A 20,855-nucleotide genomic window follows, 5' to 3' on the forward strand; every position below is an offset into this window, starting at 1 on the left:
TCGGATTGATTGAACCCTCCAATTCAATAGTTTTTCTTATTAAAGTCTGACTTTGTAATTGTTTCCGTAAGCATCGTTATTTTTCAATTTAAATATTTCTGAAATTCTTTTCTTCATTCGCAATATTCATCAAATCAATCATTATTTTTTCCATTTAATTTTTGCATAAATCAAATATTAAATTATTTTCAGCATCAACAGTGTAATTTTATTCATTTTCAAGCACATATATCTTTAATCATTTCATCCATCTGATTCGATATTCAACTGTTGCATTCAAAGATTATCGATTCATCTTCCTTCAAGCATAAATCATTTTCCACAATCAATATTACCATGTCTGCAATCAACAAGCCATTTGTGAAACTCAATAAATGCTTCGTTTGTTCCTTTACAGCAAGCATCACATATCAATCATCAATCCAACAATTGTCCATTTCATTTAGCATTGAAACATTCAATGTTCTGATGTTGTTTATTAGCCTTAACCATGTTGTGATTATGCTTTTGATTTTCTCACGAGATCGCTTTTTCAATGTTAATCAATCAGACTTTCACAACTATTGAAATGATTCTCACTGCACAAAGCAAACACAATTCATAATTAACTTATTAGAAACATGCACATATTGATATTTCTTTCTCTCATGCAGCATTCTTCTGATTGTCACGTGTCTTTAATCAAATTCAGTATCAAATAGAATACAGTCTAAACCGGATATAATCACGTCGAATATAATCACATTCGTTTATTGTCACATTTCTCGATGCACCGAGATTTTTTGCTTGTTTTTCATTCATTTTTCATCGCATATAATCACAGGGCTGAATATATATAATCACATTTTGTTTCATTATGGGTGGATTTTTCAATGAAATTTTGAATTTTTGATCAAAAATCTCATTTTTTTGATTTCACGAAATAATGTTTTAATAAGTCTAAATAACATAATAAAACATTAAAAATTGTTATTTCGATTGAAAAATGTGTGGTTGTGTGGGATTATATAAAATGGAAAAATTTATCCAAAATAAATTATTTCAAAAATTAATTTTTATTTTCTTCTGTGTAAAGCATCATCGTGTATAATCACAATCGGATATAGTCACAAAAAGTTGTGCAAAAACCGATGTGATTATATCCGGTTTCGACTGTAGTAGCCTACGGAAATGTTTTCCCCGCAACAAAAAAATCAAAGAGATAGCAAACGTTTGATTGTTTGAACAATGAATTATTCATCCATCTTTTCGTACTTTCTATATTTTCACTTCGAAATGTTTGATTATTAAGAATGAAACAATGAAACATGATATCTTTTTATAATTTTCTGTAAACAGCAAATAAAAACAAGCAATCCAATACAAAGAGAAATTTGCAGTTTAATTGTTCGAAAAAGAAAAAGGTTATCAACATTATGATATCAAAGAAATTGTGACAGATAAGGAGTTCACACTGAAAAGAATGAAATTCTGCAAATATGTCTTTCAGTCTTTTTCACTCGCTTGCTTTCATGTTCGTTTATGCCTTTGCATTTTCCACATCTTCGTATTCATCACCCATTTGCAGTAAATCCAAAACGTTCTCCGGGAAATCCAAATTAGCATCGTCGTTGTGTTCAGCCTTGATTTTTTTGAGAATGTTCCTTAATCTGTCGCGGCAAGAGTTTCCTGATCTGCACTTCAACTCTTTGCTTATTTCTTCGAAAGATTTATTGTCCAGCAATCCTTTCATCAAAACATCATCTTCCATTCGAGTCCACTTGATTCTTGTCTTGCAACTTGTTATTGGATTCACTTCTCTGTTCTCTTTGAGCTTTTCCTTTGGCTTAAAGTTTGAAACTTCTAACATGATCTTTCCATCAAGATAGTCATCTATTTGCGATAGATATTCATTTGCCAAGTTTATCAAATCTCCGCCACTGGTCTTAACGAGTTGTAGAATATACTCCTTGCATGCATGAATAGCTGTTTGATTCTTCTTTCTTTTAATATCATGTGCCTTTACAAACTTTGCAGCTGCCATCGAATGCAATTTGGAGATATACGAAGATGGATATCCAAATTTCCAACAGGTGAACTTAATGATTTGCAAGACGTAAAATCGAAATGTATCCAAAATGCTTTCTATTCTCCATTCACTCCTTGTGATTTCGACATTATGGAAAACAGTTGGGTTTGACAAATCCAAGGCAAACGGCTCCTCAGACTCCAATACATCGTTAGGAAAATTTGTTCGGTTGGAAATTATAGTTGCTTTTGTTGTTCTGCTCACATACTCCTCCTCTGTTGGTCCGCCAAACTTCCACTTCGCAATAAATGAAGCAGTTTCAAGAACGCTTTCTCTCTTTAAAGGATTGTTCCCAATTTTCAAAAGAGCGGAACAAAGAAACCCTGATCGTAAAGAGTGGAAGCCAAAAAGCTTATCGGGATAGCCTGCCTGTTTTGCCCTCTTCTGTATCCTCACTCTCATTGCACCTTTGCGCAAGCCCCATACGCGCTCCTAAGCTAATTCCCTCAGGTCCCATTTATCAAACTGTGTTAGAGACAGACCGAATTCTTGCACTAAGTATTCTTCGAACCACCAAATGAAATTCAAGCTGCTTTTTGAACAAATGTCCCCCTCCAGGGTCACGCAATGGTCATCCATTCTGTACCCTTTTCCACATTCAACATTAAACGTAACCTTCAGAAAGGTTGAACCTGGCTTGGCGAACATCCGAACGATATCTTTCATCTTCACCATTGAACACGTTATGCTTCTGGAACCTGTCGACAAAGCAAAAATAAAAAGGGATGCTTCCCTTGGCTTCTCCAACACCCAGTCTGGAATACATCCAATAATTCTTTCAAGATCTCCGACAATTAAAGGCTCCTTCTTTTTGGATTTAATCAAATTTGCTCCTCCTTTTGTATCAATATTGAAGTGATACAGTTTTGTCTTCGCAGCACGAATCTCACTCATTGCTTGCTTCACAGCAAGCTTCACCTTCACACTGACGGATGAATCAGATTGACTTTCAGAAAGAAAATACAAACTTGGGATGATAGAAGCACACAGAGACTTCACTGAATAACGAAGTCCAATTCCCAAAAGCTTGAGAAATCCATATGTTGGATCTTCCTCCAATGGCCAGGTTGGAAAATGAAACTTTTCACAAAACAAACAAAACATTCCCCTCATCCATTCATGACTTTTCGATGTTTCTCCGTATGTTGGTGTCCCTCTTTTGATATATGTTTGTAAAGTCTCCGCGCTGTAAGTTCTGAGTGCATTAGATAATCGATTTGGTGTGTCGTAGACAAAGCGTGGAGAATCCATCGCTGGTGTGGAAGATCCAGTTGAAATCAAATCCAAAGGCCTGAACTCTTCGTCTTGTTCATAACCATACAATTCCTTTCTTGTTTTTCTCACTCTGAAAGCTTCATCAGTTGTAATTTGCTCAATAAATGTGTACGGTTTCTTTCTTGACATATTCAATTTGTGCAACAGAGCACTTTTCGTCTTAGCCGTGTCAAAAACAGTCCTTCGCTTTTTCTTTTCCTTTTTCTTCAGAAATGATCTTTGTTTCTTTTGTTTTCTTCCTTTCACTTTTGAAATTTCCAAATCTGAACTTGCAATGCTTCCACAATTTTCCTGCGAACTCTCATTTTCTTCTTCATCATTATCTATCAGCATGATCTCTTTATCTTCAGCGGTTTGTTTTCTATCCATTTCATCCACTGATGGCTTTCTCTTCTTTCCCTTCGAACTTTTGACATTCACTTTTTCACCATGAAGAACCTTTCTGATATCGATAAAAGTTAGGTTCTGAAGTTCTTCATTGACCTGCAAACGTTAAACTCTTTCTGTTGAAATGTCATTATTTGCTATTTCCTTATCATGATTTTCTTTCTCTGACTGTCTTCTTGTCGATATGGTTGAGAGTTTGGATGCAGAATATATTTCGGATGAAGAACGCCTTTGTTTGTACACTCTCTTCTTTTCCGTTTCATCCACCTTTTGGTATTTCTTCAATGTTCCTTCGATGATTTTAGCGGTTCTGCTTTTCTTCGGTCGTCCTCTTTTTTTTCTCTTAATACAGGTTTTCTTCAATTCTTTGATGTTCTTTTCCTGTTTTTTGGAATTGTTGGGATCTTCCGTTTCTGATTGCTCTTCCAGCTGAACAATTGTAACGTTTGAAATCGTTGCACCACATATTTTGTCCTTCAAAGCATTAAAATCGTTAACATGCATGAGTTGCTGCTCAAAAATAGAAATCAGCTCCTCGAAATTATCGTAACTCATTTGATTTATCGTGTTCTCCTTTGAAAAAGATTGATTAACATGTTGCGATGAACAAATATTGAAACAATATTGATCTTTATCGTTGCAAAACTCTTTCCGAAATTCTTTGTATTCGGCTTTTCGTGTTATCTCAGGGTAAATATGTTTCCTTGACCCATTTGTGGCTTCTGTTGCATTTGCAGTTCTTTGCATAAATTGGAAATGACTCGAAAACATTTCTGGACATGCACAAACAGATGCAGATGAATATCCAACAAGTGAATCCGAAAATGTTGATGACTGTGCATAAGGATCGCTCCTATCAGAACTTTTATTCATTCCTTTCGATTCAGATTCTTCAGAATAGAAAGTCTCAGTTGATGAATTCGTCTCCTCCTCATTTGATGACTGTAAAGATTGTTCTGTTGTTTCATTTTCTTTGTTGTTGTCGGAACTGAGTTTGTCTGGAAATTCGTCTGTTGAAGAATTTTCTATGTTGTCAATCTTTCTTTTCATTCTCTCTGCGCAGAGCTCGTCAAGATTTTCTTTCCTAACGGAAAACAGCGGCCTTGGGAAAATGCTTTTATGTGCGCACTCACGAATGCAATCCAAAGATATTTGCTCTGGATACTGTTCCAAGACGGTTGAGTTAAAATCAAATTTGGGTAAGGAATCATCATTTTTCAAATTCATAAGCCACTGCGAGATTGAAGATATTTGGTCAGCATTGTCCATTTTTTTCTTTTTGGCTTTTTCCTTTTGAGCAGCATTGTTTGCAATCCTTTCAAGCGATGGAGTGGAAATGACATCGTCAAAGCTACTGAATTGAACGGTTGAAGATTGACGAAGTGGGGACATTGGCGGGCTGATGAAGAAAGGAGAAGATGGAGCAGATATTGCATTTAAACGAATGGAAGGAGTGTGATGAGGGGTTGTTGTTGGAGTGAGTTGCGGCAAACGGCAGAAATCTGGCTGCGAAGGCGATGCAACTCCTTTCTGCGCTCTTCTTTCGTCTTCCTTTTGATTTGTGATTTCTTGATTTCGTTCTTTATAGAAAATAAATTGCCTATAATAAAAACGAAAGAAATCATAAACAAACTGTAGAAATTCATTGTATTTTTGCTTATTATTGAATAAACGAATTGAATTTTTAACAGTGAAAAATGCTTTGCATACTATTTATCTCCAGCGTATCGGAATCTTCTTAACATTGCAATCTTTCAAATCCGAAAAAAGAACAGGAAAAATAGATAAATTGTGAGAAATTTATATCAAAGAAATGTTCCAAACTTATTTTTATTAAATGTTCTTCAAAAATTAACAAGATATAAATTGGATTTATCAGAAAAATTTATATCCTTGGAAGTGATCAAGATAGATGGAGATAATGGTTTGTTCCGCAACATATTAAGGTCATGATCAATCAATTATTCTTTTGTTTCAGATTTTTCCAAAGAGGAAAATTAGCGTATCAGATGTTGTCGATATTGAACAAGAGTTAATTTTTAAGTATGTTGGCTATATTGTAATTAAAAAAATATTGATTTTGATTCAATTTTTTGATTAGTTCGTTTTTCAATTTTCCAGAGCTCGATCATGAATTTGCAAGTGAAACGAAGTGGAATTTCTGTTTATCAGGAAAGTCAACTGAAAGGCAGATAAGATTTCATCAGAAAGAAAAGCTGAACTTTATGATACAAGTTTGCCAAATTTTGTTGATTTATCTTTGAAAGTGAATAGTAAATTCTTTTTATCAGTATTCATGGTTAGGAGTTAGATCATAAAGCTGTTTTCAGGCAAATTAATCTGTTCTTTTTATGAAAACCGAATATTTTCATTGACGAATGAAAACAATAAGATTTTATGTTTCCATTTAATCAAATAAAGAAAAAATCAATATTTTTGTATGTTAATGCAGTTTACTCATCTCATTCGTTTTTAAAAAAACACTTTATTCATGTTAATAACAAAGCATTTTTAAAATAATCATCATATTTTATGAAAAAAAAAGGATTTCTCAGACAATAATTAATTTTCCACAATCAAAACATATATTTCATTGAAAAATAACATTTTCAAATTATTCCAAAAAGTTTTGGAGCAAAAAGCGGGAAAGATCGGAAGCTTTATTATTTAAATTAGGTTAGCAGTATTAAAGACCCACAACTTCATTTGAATTTTGCCGGTCAACCGTCCAACCAATTTCCACAAAAAATATATCAAACGATTGATAAATCTTTGTTCTTAATTTCCATTTCAACCACCACATTTATAAGTCCTTCAAACCCTTCAAATTCTCAGTTTAGGTTAAACTTTTTTTCTAACCTAATTTGGTGAAGAAGAGATGGTGAACAATGAGAAGAAGAAGGGGGAAAGGAAGTTATGTTAGAGATGATGAAAGAGAGAAAGAAAAAGATGAGTTTCAGTTTGAGAAAAAATTGAAAGCTGTTCAGAGGAAGCAATTGGTGAAAGAAAAGAAAATTTTGATGGACAGAAAGAGAGCTAACAAGAATTATTCAATTGGAAGAAGAGAAAGGTTGCCAAAAAGAAACAGAATGCGAATATATCTTCAGAAGTCTATCTATAACACAAAAAATTCCTGAAAATGATGAAATCAAAGAAAACGAAAGAGCTTCTTTAAGAAAAATGCAGATGATACTGAAAGAGATAACAGAAAAGAAAAAATGGAAAAAGAATGATACAAACCAACAAAAACGAGAAAGTTGTTTTATTTGTGCAAATAGAAAGAAAGAAGAGAGTGTTTGGGAGGCTTGTGGAAGGAAAGAGAGGAAGGAGCTGTTCTGCTGGAAGTGAAAAACAAGATGAATGAGGATCATTACCAGAACAAAGAGATGATCAAGAAGCTGACAGAGCTGGAGTGAGCAGAAGTCACGAAAGACTGAGAAGAGATTGACGAGCAGATAAAACGAATACTGACTGCGAAGAACATGGTCTAAGGAGAACAGAAGAAGATCCAGGAGCTGGTAGAGGCAAGCTGAAAGACAAGAAAAAGAAGAAAGTGCATGAGAAAATCGATAAAAAGGAAAGAAAAAGAAAAGATCAATTTATCTGCATGATGTTTCATCTCTGTTTGAGACTCTTCTCATTTAACTTTTCACTTTCAACGAGCCTTTTATCACCGCCATCTCCTCTTCATCATCAATATATTCAGTCACATCCACTTCTTTTCAGTAATAAACTTTATTAAAAGCAGAATATCCCTCTTTATCCTCGTCATCATTGTAATCAACTCCCTCTACAACTTCTTCTTATATGTTTCTTCTTATTTGGCATTGGATCAGAGCATCCACTTAGTCAAATGTTTGTTTTGTTCAATTCAGCAGAGCTGCTGAGAAAGCAAAAAATAATTTCATTTCATTCAACTTTTATCGAATTCAGAGCCAGAAACCGTCTTTTATTATTTTTTCGGAAGCACAAAAGAAATATTCATTCTATAACGGAATATCTGTATAAATTTTATGTCAACGGAAATGGTTCAATGTCAAATCAAGAAAAGCCGATTATCGGACACACAACCAATGAAGTTTTCCTCTGCATTATTTATTTTGAGATTGAAAGAATTACAGGAAGAAGAAAGAGAAAGGTGGGAAAAGATTTCTTTGAACAAACAGTTGCAGGGATGGTTTTCAAGAGATTTCGCAAGGCCACATGCCTTCAAAAAGTCGCAGAAGATGAAACGATGAGGGAAACATATTTTTTTGAAAGGCATATTTAACAGAAAATTCTATGAAAGAAGAGAATAAATGCCCGACAAGCAATGCTGATTTCATCAAATGCGCATGTGAGATGTTTTCTTCTGTATTGTGTGCCATCTCCCCAATTTTCTTCGACCTTGCCTTCATTTGGACATATTTTCACCGACAAGTCAGCTGATGAAATGATTTCTGCCTTATGATCTGCACCTTCTTCAGAAGACCCATCGCGTTGTGTGTCCTCTTGTAGGGCATCTTTGATAGCCAGCAACACATTTCTTTGATGTCAAGTATGCTTTCCACGCATTCATTGTCAGCTGTATGCCCGTTGAGAAATATAAACAAATCGACATTCCAATCACCGAATGCTTCTGTTCTGTCATGCCCAAGAACCGAGTTGTCTTTCTGAGTGATGCTTATCATGAAGGCGAACAAGGGCTCTTTCACAGAAGCGACAAGGGACTCACACACATAATACACATCTCTTCCAACACTCGCTTTGTTGGCTGAAAACACGATATTGGTGATGGAAAAGGAGGATTCTGACACCAATGAGCCTTCATTGAACTCGATCATGAGTGCTCCGCCTCTTCCTCCAGAACTTGTATCCTCGCTCACAGAGCAGCTGGAGAAGGCTGTGTCACTCACTGAAAAAGTATTGGCAGGGGCAGATGAGGCGAATGAGATGCACCCGCCATTGGTGGCAGTCTGTTGGTTTTGTGGAGCTGAGTTGATGTTTGTGATGGTGCAGTTGGCGAGGGAGAGGGAGAGGGCAGGGGAGTTAGCAATTGATGAAGAAATAAAAGAAGAAAGAAGAGGAAGTGCAGGATGAATGAAATGAATTCCTTTGGTGATTAAGGAGCGATAGAGGGAGTATGTGGAATGAGAATGCAAAAGAAGCAATAATGGAAAATTTTGGACGAAGAACAAAGAGGATGGAGAGAGAAGTCGATAAGAGATAAGATCAGGAGAAGAGAGAGAAATAGAAGAATTTGAATCAACTGTTGTTCTTGGCAATATTTCCTTTTCCACAATTCCATCCAGCTACTCAATCACTAGACTGGAACCGATAATTCGTAATGTTGAAACTTTATAAATAAAAGATAACGAACAGTTCTCTTTTTTTGAATTTCAAAAAATACAAATTTGTAGCATTTTTCAAAAGTTCTATAAATATTTTTTCCATTTTATCAGCTTTGTTTAACATGTTAAGTATCTTTTTTCACTTTTAAATGTGTTTTGTTGATTAAACTTTATTAATTTTCAGGTTCATTTTTATTAAACTTGATCAAAAAATCGTTTTTCGTAAAAAATGTTAAATACGTATGTTTTTTTGGTCTTATAAATAAAACAAATATTCATTGCAGAAATAAAAGCTAAATACTTGTTTTTAATCAATCTAACTCTTTGATCATAGAATACCACAATAGATAATATTTTTTCGATTTTTGATCTTTTTTTATGATATCAAAAAAAACCACCCATGTTATTGTTTTGTATTTTATCTCGCCCTTTTTTCCACGTCATTTGGGAGGGAGAAGTTTTTCACTTAAACCTCCCATAAATCGTGATCAATACTCATTATCTTGGAGCAAACCTGTCTCTCTGCGTTCTGTCAAGAAATTTCATTTCTGTAATCATTCAATTGATCCTGTCAAGCATTTCTGTGGTGAAACTTTGAACACTTCATATGCATCCATCTCTTCAACATTTTTATCCACATCTCAGATCATGTGTTTTGTTCATTTTCAGAATTATTTTCCATAGTTGTGAGCTACACTGAAAATGAAAAGTAGAAAAAAATAATCAAGAAATGGTCTCACTTTTGTCAATTGGATCATTTGCAGCTCTCCATTCAAATTTTCTGTAAAAGAAGTTATTTTTTCCTAATTTGTTTACTCTGAAAGAAAAGATAAAAATTATTTTGTGATTTTGTTCTTTTTTTCCTGATTGTTTATGTGGACAAACAATTTCAAGTTATGTGGATGCCGTTTTATAACAATATCCTTCTTTTTTTTTAATTCAATCTGAAAATCAATTTGTCGATTAAATTCAAAGAATTATTGTGATTTTTTTTCGAAATTGAATTGAAAAGAGATCAACATTATTTATACAAATTATTCTTAGAGAAGTTTCTGTTATTGAAAAACAATAACAAATGAATAATATTTATTGTTATCGAGATAATAAGTTTTTTTGTTATGTTATTTTTCTTGATTTCTCAAAAGTTTCAGTGTATTTTTCACATTTTGAAAAAAGACTAATAAAAAAATTGCTTCCATATTTATCAACAAAGAGATTTTGGTAATATTTTGTGTTCATAGAATTATTTATCGAGTGATATGTTTTGAATAAAGTGAGAATATCTTTGAAAAAAACAGTTAAACAAATTGAAAAAGTAATTAAAAAGCATGATTATATTATGCAAATGAATATACACAGAGATACAAGAACAAATGCTTATTAAGAAGATGAATGATGGATCCCTTTTAAATCAATTATTCATTTCTTGTTCCTTATTGCCGTTCTCATCATTTCTTGATCTTTTTTTCCTCACAATAACAATGATTATAACTATCACCACAACTGCTGCCACAACAACGACAATCGGTACAACAATGGCAACAATGATCCCTGCCTTCTTCTTTTTGTTTTGTTCTTTGAGTTTCTCTTGTCTCACTTTCACATACTTCTCATACACATCCTCAGGCTCTGTTTCTGCATCTTTTGCTCCCTCAATCCACCCAACAGTCGATTCATTGAAGTCATTCGCAAACTCAAAGGCATCTTCTTGTTTGCAGAACTCTTCGAAGTCCGGGGCAATGATGAACAGAGAAGTTGTTTTCGAGCCAGCTGTGTTTGAGCTGTCGATCTTCAGGTTGTTTGCTGAAGGGAGTTTCAGATTCGATGTTGCCTTGGGAATGTCAATGAATATTGCTCCTGATTTCCCTTCTGGTGCTGAACATGACTTGAATGAGCATTTGCTTGACCTTCCAATGGCCACTCTTGATTCTTCTGAACTGAGGGTGATATCCAACCCTGCTGCTGCTCCTTTCTCCGACTTCACATCCTGAACATTCAATCCTTCGATTGACACCTTCGAAGATGAATCACTCTCATCTCTGATGCTGACAGCTGCTCCACTTTCCACATTCACTTTACTGATGTCCATTCCTCTCAATGACACCTCGCTGGCTCCAGAAAATGAAAATGGTGATGAAGAGAATGTCACAAATGAGGTTTCATCTGTGCATTTCACTGTGTCCATTTCCACACTTCCGGATGTCACACTCACGAGACTGCTTGTCAAGGGGCTGTTTCCATCAGCATTTGAATTCATTCCTTCTTGTGTTTGTGATCCAATTCTGGCAAATCGACATGTTGATATTTTCAATGATATTGAACCTAATCCTGCACTGATCAATGAGTCCCAATTCTTTTCTGTTGAAGAGAATTGAAATGCCAGATACTTGAATTCCACGATTTTCTTGCAAGAAAAGAGAATTGATGAAACAGAAACATCACAATTAATGGAGACTTCTGTATTTCCTTTTCCTTTGTCATTCACTCCTTCAATTGTGATTCCACTGTTGATGCTGAAACTTATGTTTTCTGCTTTCATTGGATCAGATGTTTTCACAATGTCAATGAAACATTTCCCACTCTTTTCCAAGAAATCATAAGCCCTTTTCAAACTCTTAATAGCTGATTCAACACTGATTCCATTTCCTTTTCCTCCGTTCTTCACAAATGCCCTTGTCATATTATCTGGTTTTTGTGGAGTTGGATCAAAATACAAACTTGTGAAGTCATATCTCATATCCCTATATATCTCGAAAATAATATTTTCCAAATTATTCTCCTGTGTGTAGTTTTCTGCAAAACTTTCCTTCATTTCAAGTGCAACATCATTTAGCAGGTTTTTGTAGTTTAAAAATAGATATAATGCTGTATTTTTCTGTGACTCTCCTTCTCCAACTTTGCAGTTCTCAAACACAAGATTCCTTCCATCAGTTGGCCATTTCAGTTGAGATGCACTGTGAACACCGGCCAAGAACAAATTCATTGCACCAGATTGGCCACTTCTGCAACTGCAAGAAGTAAAGGTTGTAACACCTCCATCTCCCACTGTGAATGTTCCTTCACTACCTACGCTAGAAACGTAAAACACAGCATAACCATTCGCTTTGCATTCGCTAAAAGTGCTTCTGTTCAAAGTCAAATCAATTTTTTCATTGTTGCCTCCGCTATCAATTTCAACAACACTTCCGATTTTTGATGTCACTTGTTTCAATGTCATATTTGTGAAAATCACTGTTTTTGTTCCATTAGAATTAACTGGACTTCGTCTAAATATTATTTCTTCATTGCCGTCTCCGCATTCAACTGTATCCAAGATCAAGTTGAAACCGCTTGCATCTATCAGTGAAATATATGCATCACCTGTTCCGAAAACTGGTCGAAGGAATTTGCAATTGCTAACAGTCAATGAGCCTGTGCTCTTAATCAGAAATCCAGATTCGACTTTTTCATTATTTCTGATATCAAAAAGATATGACAGAATTCGAAAAGCCAGATATTTGAATTCAACAATTCCGTTGCATTCAATAACCTTTGTTTCACTTTCTTGAATCGTGCCATTCATATTTATATCAATAATTGTGTTTTCGCTTCCATCACAATCAATTCCTTCAATAGATATTCCTTGCATTTTGTTGAGTGTAATTTGTCCAAACGAAAATGCATCTGCATCTTTGACAACATTGATCTTGCAAACCTCATCTTCCCCCAAAAGATCATAGGCACTTTTCAATGATTTCTTTTCCTGGCCGATCTCTGTACCAGTGTTGGTATCACTTCCACTTTGCTTCACATAAACTGAATAAGGTTTTTCTTCATTCACTGCTTGTGTAGTTGACAACACGAAAAACAGAAGAATAAAAATCATTCGTTTTGATGTTTCTTGATCAATATCTCAACAGATCAACACATCCTTTATTCAAACACAAACCGATTCATTCAATGGTTTGCACTTCATTCAAGATAATTCGAAAAGTGAATTTTAATCATCGGATAGTATCCGCAACATGTAATATACTCATATTTGAAGATCAAGTGATTTATGAAATGAATAAAAGTTAACGCCCAAAATATATTTTGAAAACCCATTTATCAAATGAAGGCTCACAAAAGGACTGAAAAAGTTTGTCGAAACTAAATGTTTGATGAGTAAAAGTGAATAAAGAAAAATCAGGAAAAAATGTTTCACTATTGGTTTTTCTGTTATGAACATGTAAGATTTCCTTTTATTTCAATGCAGAAACTCCTGAATTAATTCTTTGACTCAAGTATTATTTCTTTCACATTGAATGTGGATAACAGAAAAAATGAAGTTTTGAAACATTATCAATTGTGTATTGATTCACCGCCTCGTTTGAAAATGACAAATTTTTTTCTTGTTCTTTCCACCGGAATCAATAATACAAATATTTTAATATCTTTCTTTTACTAATCAGAATCTTTGACTTGACTCGTCGATCGCATCACCTTATGAACCATTTCATTGTGATATTATAAAAAAATCTATGTTGATGTGTTTTTGTTTCCTAAAGAGTTTCTATCTTCCTTGTGCTTCATATTTTGTGCTTCCTCGTCTATCTCATCTGGAGCCAAGAGTGGTTCATTATTGAACATTTGGATGTGGAGAAAAAAAAAGAATGCAATTGCGACTTATGGAATGAGCATTTTTCGAAATCAACGCTTGAAATCGACCCTTTTCATGATTTTGTATTGGTAGTTTCATGGATATCAGCAAGGAATATTTTCAAAATCCAGATGCTTTAGCAGATTGATGTTCATGAAAAAACAAAGTGGAATATGAGGCGTGCGTATCTGAAAACAGAAAAACAGCAAACCTGTTTTATTTCATATGATAAACGCCATTATAGCATTTGATGAATATTTTCATGGATTAAAATGTTATTTTATTCAGAAACCACTTTCTCATGTTTGTTCATTGTGGTATCCAGTTTTTTGTCCTTTTTCATCTCCTCAATGTTGAATTATTCCATTTGAATATTCTTCAGATAGTGAAAAATGAAGAAGAAATCCATTCACAAGCAATAATGAATGAAAAAAGAAATGAAACAAATGAAAATCTTTTTTAAAACGAGAGATTGTTCGATGAAATAGTTATTTTTTGAATGATTTTTGAAGAAATAAGGAATGAAACATGTTTGTTGCAAGATTTATGAATTGTTTGACATTTTGTTATAAAACACACTTTGATAAAAAAGAAAGTATATCCAATTCAATTCTGATTTTTAAAATTTAATAACCATAAATTATTATTTCAGTTTTTAATGGAAATGAGAGAAAGCTATTCCAAGGGTGCTGTCGATGCATGTTTTGGCATAGATGTGCTTCATTTGCAATATTTTATATTTTGAAATCGTTTTATCCAGGCAACCTTCCCGATGATATTTTGAGGATGTTCGAGTTTTTATTTTCAAAATCTTTTGATGAAACAAACCTATTCCTTTTTGTGTGTGATTGTTGCAAATAGGATCTTTGGAAAATGCAACTTTTCAACGATTCTTTCGTTGTCGCAGGTGTATCGCCGATTCAATCTGCTCTCAAAAACGGAAGAGTTTGAATTTAATTTTTTTTTTTCATTTTTTCAAAGAAAGAATCAACATTTGACTCTTTGCATCACCTCTTCCCACTGGCCGTCAAGATGTGCGAAAATTAAGTATCAAGTGATAATTCCCTTCATGCACATGACTTGCCTTCTACCAGATTGTGCATTTCAATATATTCATTTTTTTAACCCTCATTCGGAAGAAGACTGGAAAGAAAGCTACAAATACGGGGTGAGCGCAAAGGGATGGAAGGAGACATTGCAGTTTGTGATCTGAAGCATTTGAGCATTTTTAATTCTTTGACTGGTTGTTTGTCTTTAATTTATGTGTTTTGCGTGAATATTCTCTGCTTCATTTGGAATTTACAAAGAGCTGGTACACATACGAGATTTTCCACGGATCTCTGGGGAGAATAGGAAAAATTTGATGAAAAAGACGCAAAAAATTACAATTTTCTCAATTTTGCGATTAATATCAGAAATTTTGATAGTACTTGGATTACTCAGTTTCTTGAGGGATAGAGAAGTTGCCTTTCGAGCGAGAGTGGATGGAGAAGCAGCCAAAAAGCCATTCACAGACACTTTGACGTTTTCAACGCTTCTGATTGGATTGTTTTGTTTGGTTGATTGTGTCATCTCGCACTTGAAAAAGTACAAGTATTCAAACAAATGGTGGTATGTTGCCAATGGAATTATTCTTTTGACTGTGATGTATTTCGACTATTTTTGGAAGCACGTTACGATATTTCTGTTCACATGGCCATATTTTGAATTCACTGCTTTGATGTGTGTATTGCTGTTTGAAAACGAATTCAAACAGACAGCTTCATTATTCAAATACATGGATTTGCTGTTGGATGTCATTTCGGCTGTTCTTTTGCTGTTCTTTTTTGTGATTGCTTCACTGAAAGCAGACGGTTTGATCTGACTGTTAAATTAAAAAATTTTTGAAAATTAATTTTTTCCTTTTTCTTTTTTAATATTCTTTCTTTCTTTCTTTCTTGTCAAATTCATCACATGATGTTAAACAGCACACATTTATCGAGTTTTAGTGAGCCTGACAACGTTCAAGTGGAGAACTATATTTTCTTTATCAATTTGGAGTATATTGATCATCTTTGACCGTTCCTTTATTGCGATATATTCTGATAAGATGTTTGGCAAAAAAATGGATAATTTTGATGCTTCGCTGATTGTCATTTCAATGACACTTGTAGCAGTGGTTGTGCTTCCGTTTCTGATTCTTGCTCCGCTGAAGCTGGATGGTTCTATCAAGCTGCATTTTGGTTTTTTCATTGCTTCTTTGATTGTTCCTTTTGTGATTTTTGAATTGTTATGTATTCCTGATGAATCAAAAGGCATGTGTGAAGAATTGGAAGTGAAATGGTGGAACGAAGAGATTGAAAGCGGGTGTTATTTTGCCATTCAGAAATTTGAATGGCTGCGAATGAGATTTGGATTGAGCAAGCTTTTAAAGGATGAGGCTATTGTTGGATTTGACGAGCACAACGAAAAAAATTCATGGAAGCCAGTGTGAAAAGCGGTGAACATGAGAAAAACAGCATCACAATTTTGGATGGATAGATTTGAAACCGAAAAAGCATTGAAAATACGAAGGGATTATTATGCAAGGCTTAAAGGCTCGGATCCCAATTGGTGGGAAAGCTTTGCCGACAAAACAGAAACTTTTGCAGTCAAGCTCTTCAAGCGCATAAACACTTCGTTTTTCAAGTGTTTATTTGTGTTAGTTATTGTTGTAGTTTATTTGATTCTGTAAAATTTCCTTGTTCAGATATTAAGAGTTTTTTCTTTCATTTGAAGCAAATTTTGTTTTCAGTTTTCAGTTATCAGTTTTTATTTTCTTTTTCAGTTCAACTTTGTTGGCTTTGAAATTGCAATTTTTTTCTTTTTTGAGCACTGTAACTCCGAAAATCGCAAAATAATCTTTCGAAAGAAAGCAAAATTTGAGAATTGAGTAATTATTTTTTTGACATTTTCATTGATTCCAATCAAAAATGCCAGTTCAAAAATATCCGTTTGAGTTGCAAGGTTTCAATTTTTCATTACAGAGTTTTGCGACAAGTATTTATCAATATTGCAAGAGATGCCCAGAGCATCAAACAAACGATTGATATTTCAACTGAATGAAAAAAGTGTATTTTGAAAAGCACATAATGAAATTGTAAAAATAAATAATAAAAATTGCTCATCTTTGGATCAAGTCATCATTCATATTCATTGAAGCTTTCTTTTCATGAAATATCGTTCGCTTTTCTTTTTCTTCTTATTTCCGCGATAAGTCTGAAAACGTTCTGCTTCATCCTTTCTTGCTGCACGACAACAGCGAGCTTTCAAGAATGACTCACATTCTATCTTTGAATGAAGACATGATATTTGTTTCTCCGATGGAGCTTCCAGAAGTCGTGGCGAGGAATCCAAAAAAGATTCTTGTGGTCGTGGCAGCTCAGCAGTTGTATCTTCGCCCAGCGCCTTTAGTAATCTTTGTCTGCTTCACCATACCTGAGATTGAGAAGCGAAGAGAAGAAGCAGCAGTGGTTGAGTACTTATCACTTTCATCATTCAACGCATCTGTGATTGATCCTTCGGATGCCTCGGAGGTGGTGGCGTCATACGCATCAACCATAGCGATGAGCGATACAACCCCGCTCAGTAGCAGTTCGCCTTCTCTTGTTGGCACACTTTCCTTATCAGATGCCTTGGTTACAGACGAATCAGAGAGTAGAGAAAAATATTAATCTTCCAACAGCATATTGCAAAATTTTCAGCGAAGGCTTGAATAAGCCATCACCTTTGTGATCTTCTCCTTCATAACTGGATAGAAGATACGCTCAAGGAGCTTTCTGGCTAAGGAAAAATGCCTGCTTCAAGCTGATCGTTCCCTTTGCTCCTCAGCTTGTTTGGCAGCACTCACTTTGACTCCTGAAATCAGCTTCAGCATCTTGTTGCTTGTCTCTCCTGGAAACAGGACCCGCTAAGTCGCCAGCTCAAATGCCATCCTCCACATATCCCAGATGTTTACATTCTGCCTCATCACACAGCCCAGCATCGCTTCCGCACACCGATGAAAGAGAGATGCCTGGTATGGCGCTCGGATCTCTGCTTCCTTTGTTATTGATACAGCAGAGTGCCGAAACCGCACAGACAAGCAGATTGAGGAATCTCTGCTCCAGATTCCACTTGCATCAATCTTGGGTTTGAAGACGAATATGCACATGTATTGAATTCTGTGTTTCTCCTAATTATCGCTTCTTCTGATATCTATTTGAATGATTCAATTTTCATCTTTCAACAGCAATAACTGTGCGCACAATTTCACAGTTAAAAATAAATCGTCATCAGCAGCACAGATAGTTCCAATTCGCTTCTTTTCCTATTCATCGAATTTTTAAATAAAAGTAATGATCTTAGTCAAACCTTTCTCATTTCTTCTTTTGTTATTTCCATAAATATCTTGTTTGCTCACAAAAATCAAAATAAATTATTCAAATAAATTTCTATTCATTTTCTTTTTTTGTGTTATTTGGTTACATCCATTGAAATATGAAAGTCGAATAAATACGAACAAAGCGTGGGTTTTTTCATAAATGAAAAAAGTGTACCCAAAATAGTTGTTTCAGAAGTTGAATTAAAATGAGTATGATATTTTTTTTTTGACATAATATTAATAATAACACATAAATCATGTGCATTTTAATTCTCTTTTCATTTCGGTCATTCCTGCAGTAACCTTTTCATTTGATCAAATTTTGAAAATTAAAAATAAGTTTTAAAAGTGCATACAATCCGAATGTTTGTTTGTTGAGTAACAATTTTACTTTCAAGGTCTGCAACACTTGCAGTCAAAATGGAAATTTTCTTTGGTATGTATGAAAGTATTTCTGTATGAGTCATTTCAACGCATGTTCCAAGACCAACATCAACCATGAGTTTCGAGAGATCTGGAACTTTCGCTTCACATAAAATATTTCCACCAATGTCTGTCAGTGTTTTTAATTCCTTCATTGAATTGTTTTGAAAATGTAATACAATAGTCCGGAGATCTTCAGTAAAAACGAAAAAGACTTTTAAATTCATCCATAAATGATAAACATACAATTTTGCAATTTCTTCAAACACCTTATCTCGCTTTTCAAGCAAAATTCGAAGATCCTTCGTCATTTTTTCGTGAAGAATCTCGTCTACATGAAGATAAATGAAACTCGAGGCAAATTCGTTATAAATAAATGCAAACAATTTTTAAAATTTCCAATTTCTATTCCAATATAATGTTAAACAGATAATAAAAAAAGATTTTCCTTTTCTCTGCTTGCAAAAAGGAAAAAATAATCGCAAAAAACAAATATTTAATGTTGGAAAATTGGTTTTTTTTTTTTTTTTTTTTCATAAAGAGCATAATTTTTTTCCCAATGAAAAATATCATTGATCTTTAAGAACAAAACTGTTAAAATGAACAAACTTGAAATCTTTTCAGTGGGGGCCATCTCTCGATTTCCGTCTTCGGTTTTACCATCAATGAATTCTTCCATTCTGTTTATTTGAAGTGCAATCTATTCGCAAAGAATATCCCTTATAATAAAGTAAAATCAAATAAATATCAAACATCGTTCACGATCCAACAAATTGAGAAGGTTACAGTCAATATCCAAATTGTTTTGCTTTATAAAAAAATATTTGGAAACGATTTCTATGAAAGCAGCCTGATTTGGCTGAGAGAGGCAAGAAATGCCAGTTTTTTGTTTCTTGCTGATCAAATCAACAAATATTCATCAAAAACAAATGGAGAATTGCCATTCTATTCATGATGCTCCATGAAATTGATTTCTTCCCCCTTTGGAACAGAATTAATTTATGATATGGAAATGAAAGTCGATGGAAGAAAATAACTGCAATCAAGCAAAAGGATTGAGAAGGAGAGTTTCATGACTATTTTGAGTTCTTGATTGTTTTGTCGAAAACCAAAGAACATCTAATGTTTGCATTCTTGAAGATCCTCGCTTGTTGTTTTATTTTGCAGTTTCTGATTTCATTGAAAAGGATTGAAGTGATTGCTGAAGACAAAAGAAGTGAAAAGTTCCAAAATCGAAATGGATAAAACAAGCAAAACGTCTATTGCAATTCTTCACAAAAAAAACCAAACGAATGGCAGAAGAACAAGGTTGGATGGTTCAATTGCAAAAGCATCATGGGCCGTTAAAAAATGGATTATTTGAAGCAAAACGATCAAAATTGATTTCACTGGCCAAGCTGCCTGGCTTTGCACTTGATAAGGGTTCGACAATGCGTTTTGCTCATCCTTTTCAATTTAAATGATTGAGCATTATTGGTTGCAAAATACATTTGCCTCGGATGAAAAGAGATTGGAAAAGGAATTTTTTGGAGACGACTCTGTTGCAGGAGCAACGAAAAGTATAAATTGTTATTATTATTATTCAGAGACCAAAAGCATTGGTGTTGTTGATATGGAAGGAATTGGCCGACATTTCAGCTTCTGCTCCATCAGAATGAAGGTGAATGGCAAACACTTTTGTTTTCTCAACGAAGATGCTCTTGTGTAAATGAGGCATTCATCAGGCTATTCAAAAACTCTTCCTTTTTGCTTCAGCAATATCAGCGTGATGCAAGAGCATGAAAGAATGAAAGGACCTCTTTTCGAATGTCTCAACAATCCATCATTTTTGTGTCAACATCGTTTTCAGATGAAAAGTTTCCTTCTTTTCTGCATTTGAGCTGCTTCGTGATGAACACCTTGCAGGCATCGAAAACAACAACATTAAAATTTATCATCTTCTTTTTCTTCTTTTTCTTCTTCTACATTATCTGATCGTATTTCTTAATTATCTGATTCATTTTCAGAGATTAAGAGGAAATAAAGAAGAAACGAAAAAACATACAGATAAAAGAAAAATATGGAACAAAAAACGAAAAGAAGAAGAATGAAAGAAGATAAGAAAGAGAAAGACGAAATAGTATTTGGTTTTATTGAGTATGATGAATGGAAATGAAATTGAAAGATTATAAAGGCAGAAGATAAGGATGAAAAAGAATAAAGTACATATGGAGAAGTTACCAACAACTGCAACAACTATCAATACGAATTCTACAGTCTGCGTTGATAAGCACAGGCAATTTACAAATGCTTTATGAATTACCTGCAGGGCTGATCCTGCAAGGCTCTCTTCTTCACTAGGAGCTAAACAGCACTGTTATTGAAATAAAC

General features: G+C 34.2%; 9 protein-coding genes across 9 annotated transcripts; 4 read left to right on the forward strand and 5 right to left on the reverse strand.

Moving 5' to 3' along the window:
- Positions 1-1,519: 1,519 nt before the first annotated feature.
- Positions 1,520-2,470, reverse strand: MONOS_6547 (uncharacterized protein; the record flags this gene model as incomplete). The annotated part of the gene is made up of 1 exon (XM_067876785.1): positions 1,520-2,470. One exon carries the CDS (start codon positions 2,468-2,470, stop codon positions 1,520-1,522), a length of 951 nt encoding a protein of 316 aa, XP_067725855.1.
- A 30-nt stretch (positions 2,471-2,500) lies between these two features.
- On the reverse strand, positions 2,501-3,712 carry MONOS_6548 (uncharacterized protein; the record flags this gene model as incomplete). Its single annotated transcript, XM_067876786.1, has 1 exon — positions 2,501-3,712. The coding sequence occupies one exon, from the start codon at positions 3,710-3,712 to the stop codon at positions 2,501-2,503; it is 1,212 nt and encodes a 403-aa protein (XP_067725856.1).
- Positions 3,713-3,835: 123 nt separating this feature from the next.
- MONOS_6549 (uncharacterized protein) lies at positions 3,836-5,122 on the reverse strand (the record flags this gene model as incomplete). The annotated part of the gene is made up of 1 exon (XM_067876787.1): positions 3,836-5,122. The coding sequence occupies one exon, from the start codon at positions 5,120-5,122 to the stop codon at positions 3,836-3,838; it is 1,287 nt and encodes a 428-aa protein (XP_067725857.1).
- Positions 5,123-8,503: 3,381 nt separating this feature from the next.
- Positions 8,504-8,809, forward strand: MONOS_6550 (uncharacterized protein; the record flags this gene model as incomplete). Its single annotated transcript, XM_067876789.1, has 1 exon — positions 8,504-8,809. One exon carries the CDS (start codon positions 8,504-8,506, stop codon positions 8,807-8,809), a length of 306 nt encoding a protein of 101 aa, XP_067725858.1.
- A 1,662-nt stretch (positions 8,810-10,471) lies between these two features.
- On the reverse strand, positions 10,472-12,925 carry MONOS_6551 (uncharacterized protein; the record flags this gene model as incomplete). Its single annotated transcript, XM_067876790.1, has 1 exon — positions 10,472-12,925. One exon carries the CDS (start codon positions 12,923-12,925, stop codon positions 10,472-10,474), a length of 2,454 nt encoding a protein of 817 aa, XP_067725859.1.
- Positions 12,926-14,202: 1,277 nt separating this feature from the next.
- On the forward strand, positions 14,203-14,894 carry MONOS_6552 (uncharacterized protein; the record flags this gene model as incomplete). The annotated part of the gene is made up of 5 exons (XM_067876791.1): positions 14,203-14,211; positions 14,334-14,382; positions 14,442-14,475; positions 14,543-14,626; positions 14,663-14,894. The coding sequence occupies 5 exons, from the start codon at positions 14,203-14,205 to the stop codon at positions 14,892-14,894; spliced, it is 408 nt and encodes a 135-aa protein (XP_067725860.1).
- Positions 14,895-15,286: 392 nt separating this feature from the next.
- MONOS_6553 (uncharacterized protein) lies at positions 15,287-16,154 on the forward strand (the record flags this gene model as incomplete). The annotated part of the gene is made up of 3 exons (XM_067876792.1): positions 15,287-15,292; positions 15,351-15,534; positions 15,649-16,154. The coding sequence occupies 3 exons, from the start codon at positions 15,287-15,289 to the stop codon at positions 16,152-16,154; spliced, it is 696 nt and encodes a 231-aa protein (XP_067725861.1).
- An 820-nt stretch (positions 16,155-16,974) lies between these two features.
- MONOS_6554 (uncharacterized protein) lies at positions 16,975-17,373 on the forward strand (the record flags this gene model as incomplete). The annotated part of the gene is made up of 1 exon (XM_067876793.1): positions 16,975-17,373. One exon carries the CDS (start codon positions 16,975-16,977, stop codon positions 17,371-17,373), a length of 399 nt encoding a protein of 132 aa, XP_067725862.1.
- A 236-nt stretch (positions 17,374-17,609) lies between these two features.
- On the reverse strand, positions 17,610-18,082 carry MONOS_17695 (uncharacterized protein; the record flags this gene model as incomplete). Its single annotated transcript, XM_067870639.1, has 3 exons — positions 17,610-17,825; positions 17,955-18,008; positions 18,053-18,082. The coding sequence occupies 3 exons, from the start codon at positions 18,080-18,082 to the stop codon at positions 17,610-17,612; spliced, it is 300 nt and encodes a 99-aa protein (XP_067725863.1).
- Positions 18,083-20,855: the final 2,773 nt, after the last annotated feature.

The sequence above is a fragment of the Monocercomonoides exilis genome (assembly GCF_001643675.1).
Source record: "Monocercomonoides exilis strain PA203 chromosome Unknown scaffold27-1312184, whole genome shotgun sequence".
NCBI classification, from domain to species: domain Eukaryota; phylum Preaxostyla; order Oxymonadida; family Polymastigidae; genus Monocercomonoides; species Monocercomonoides exilis.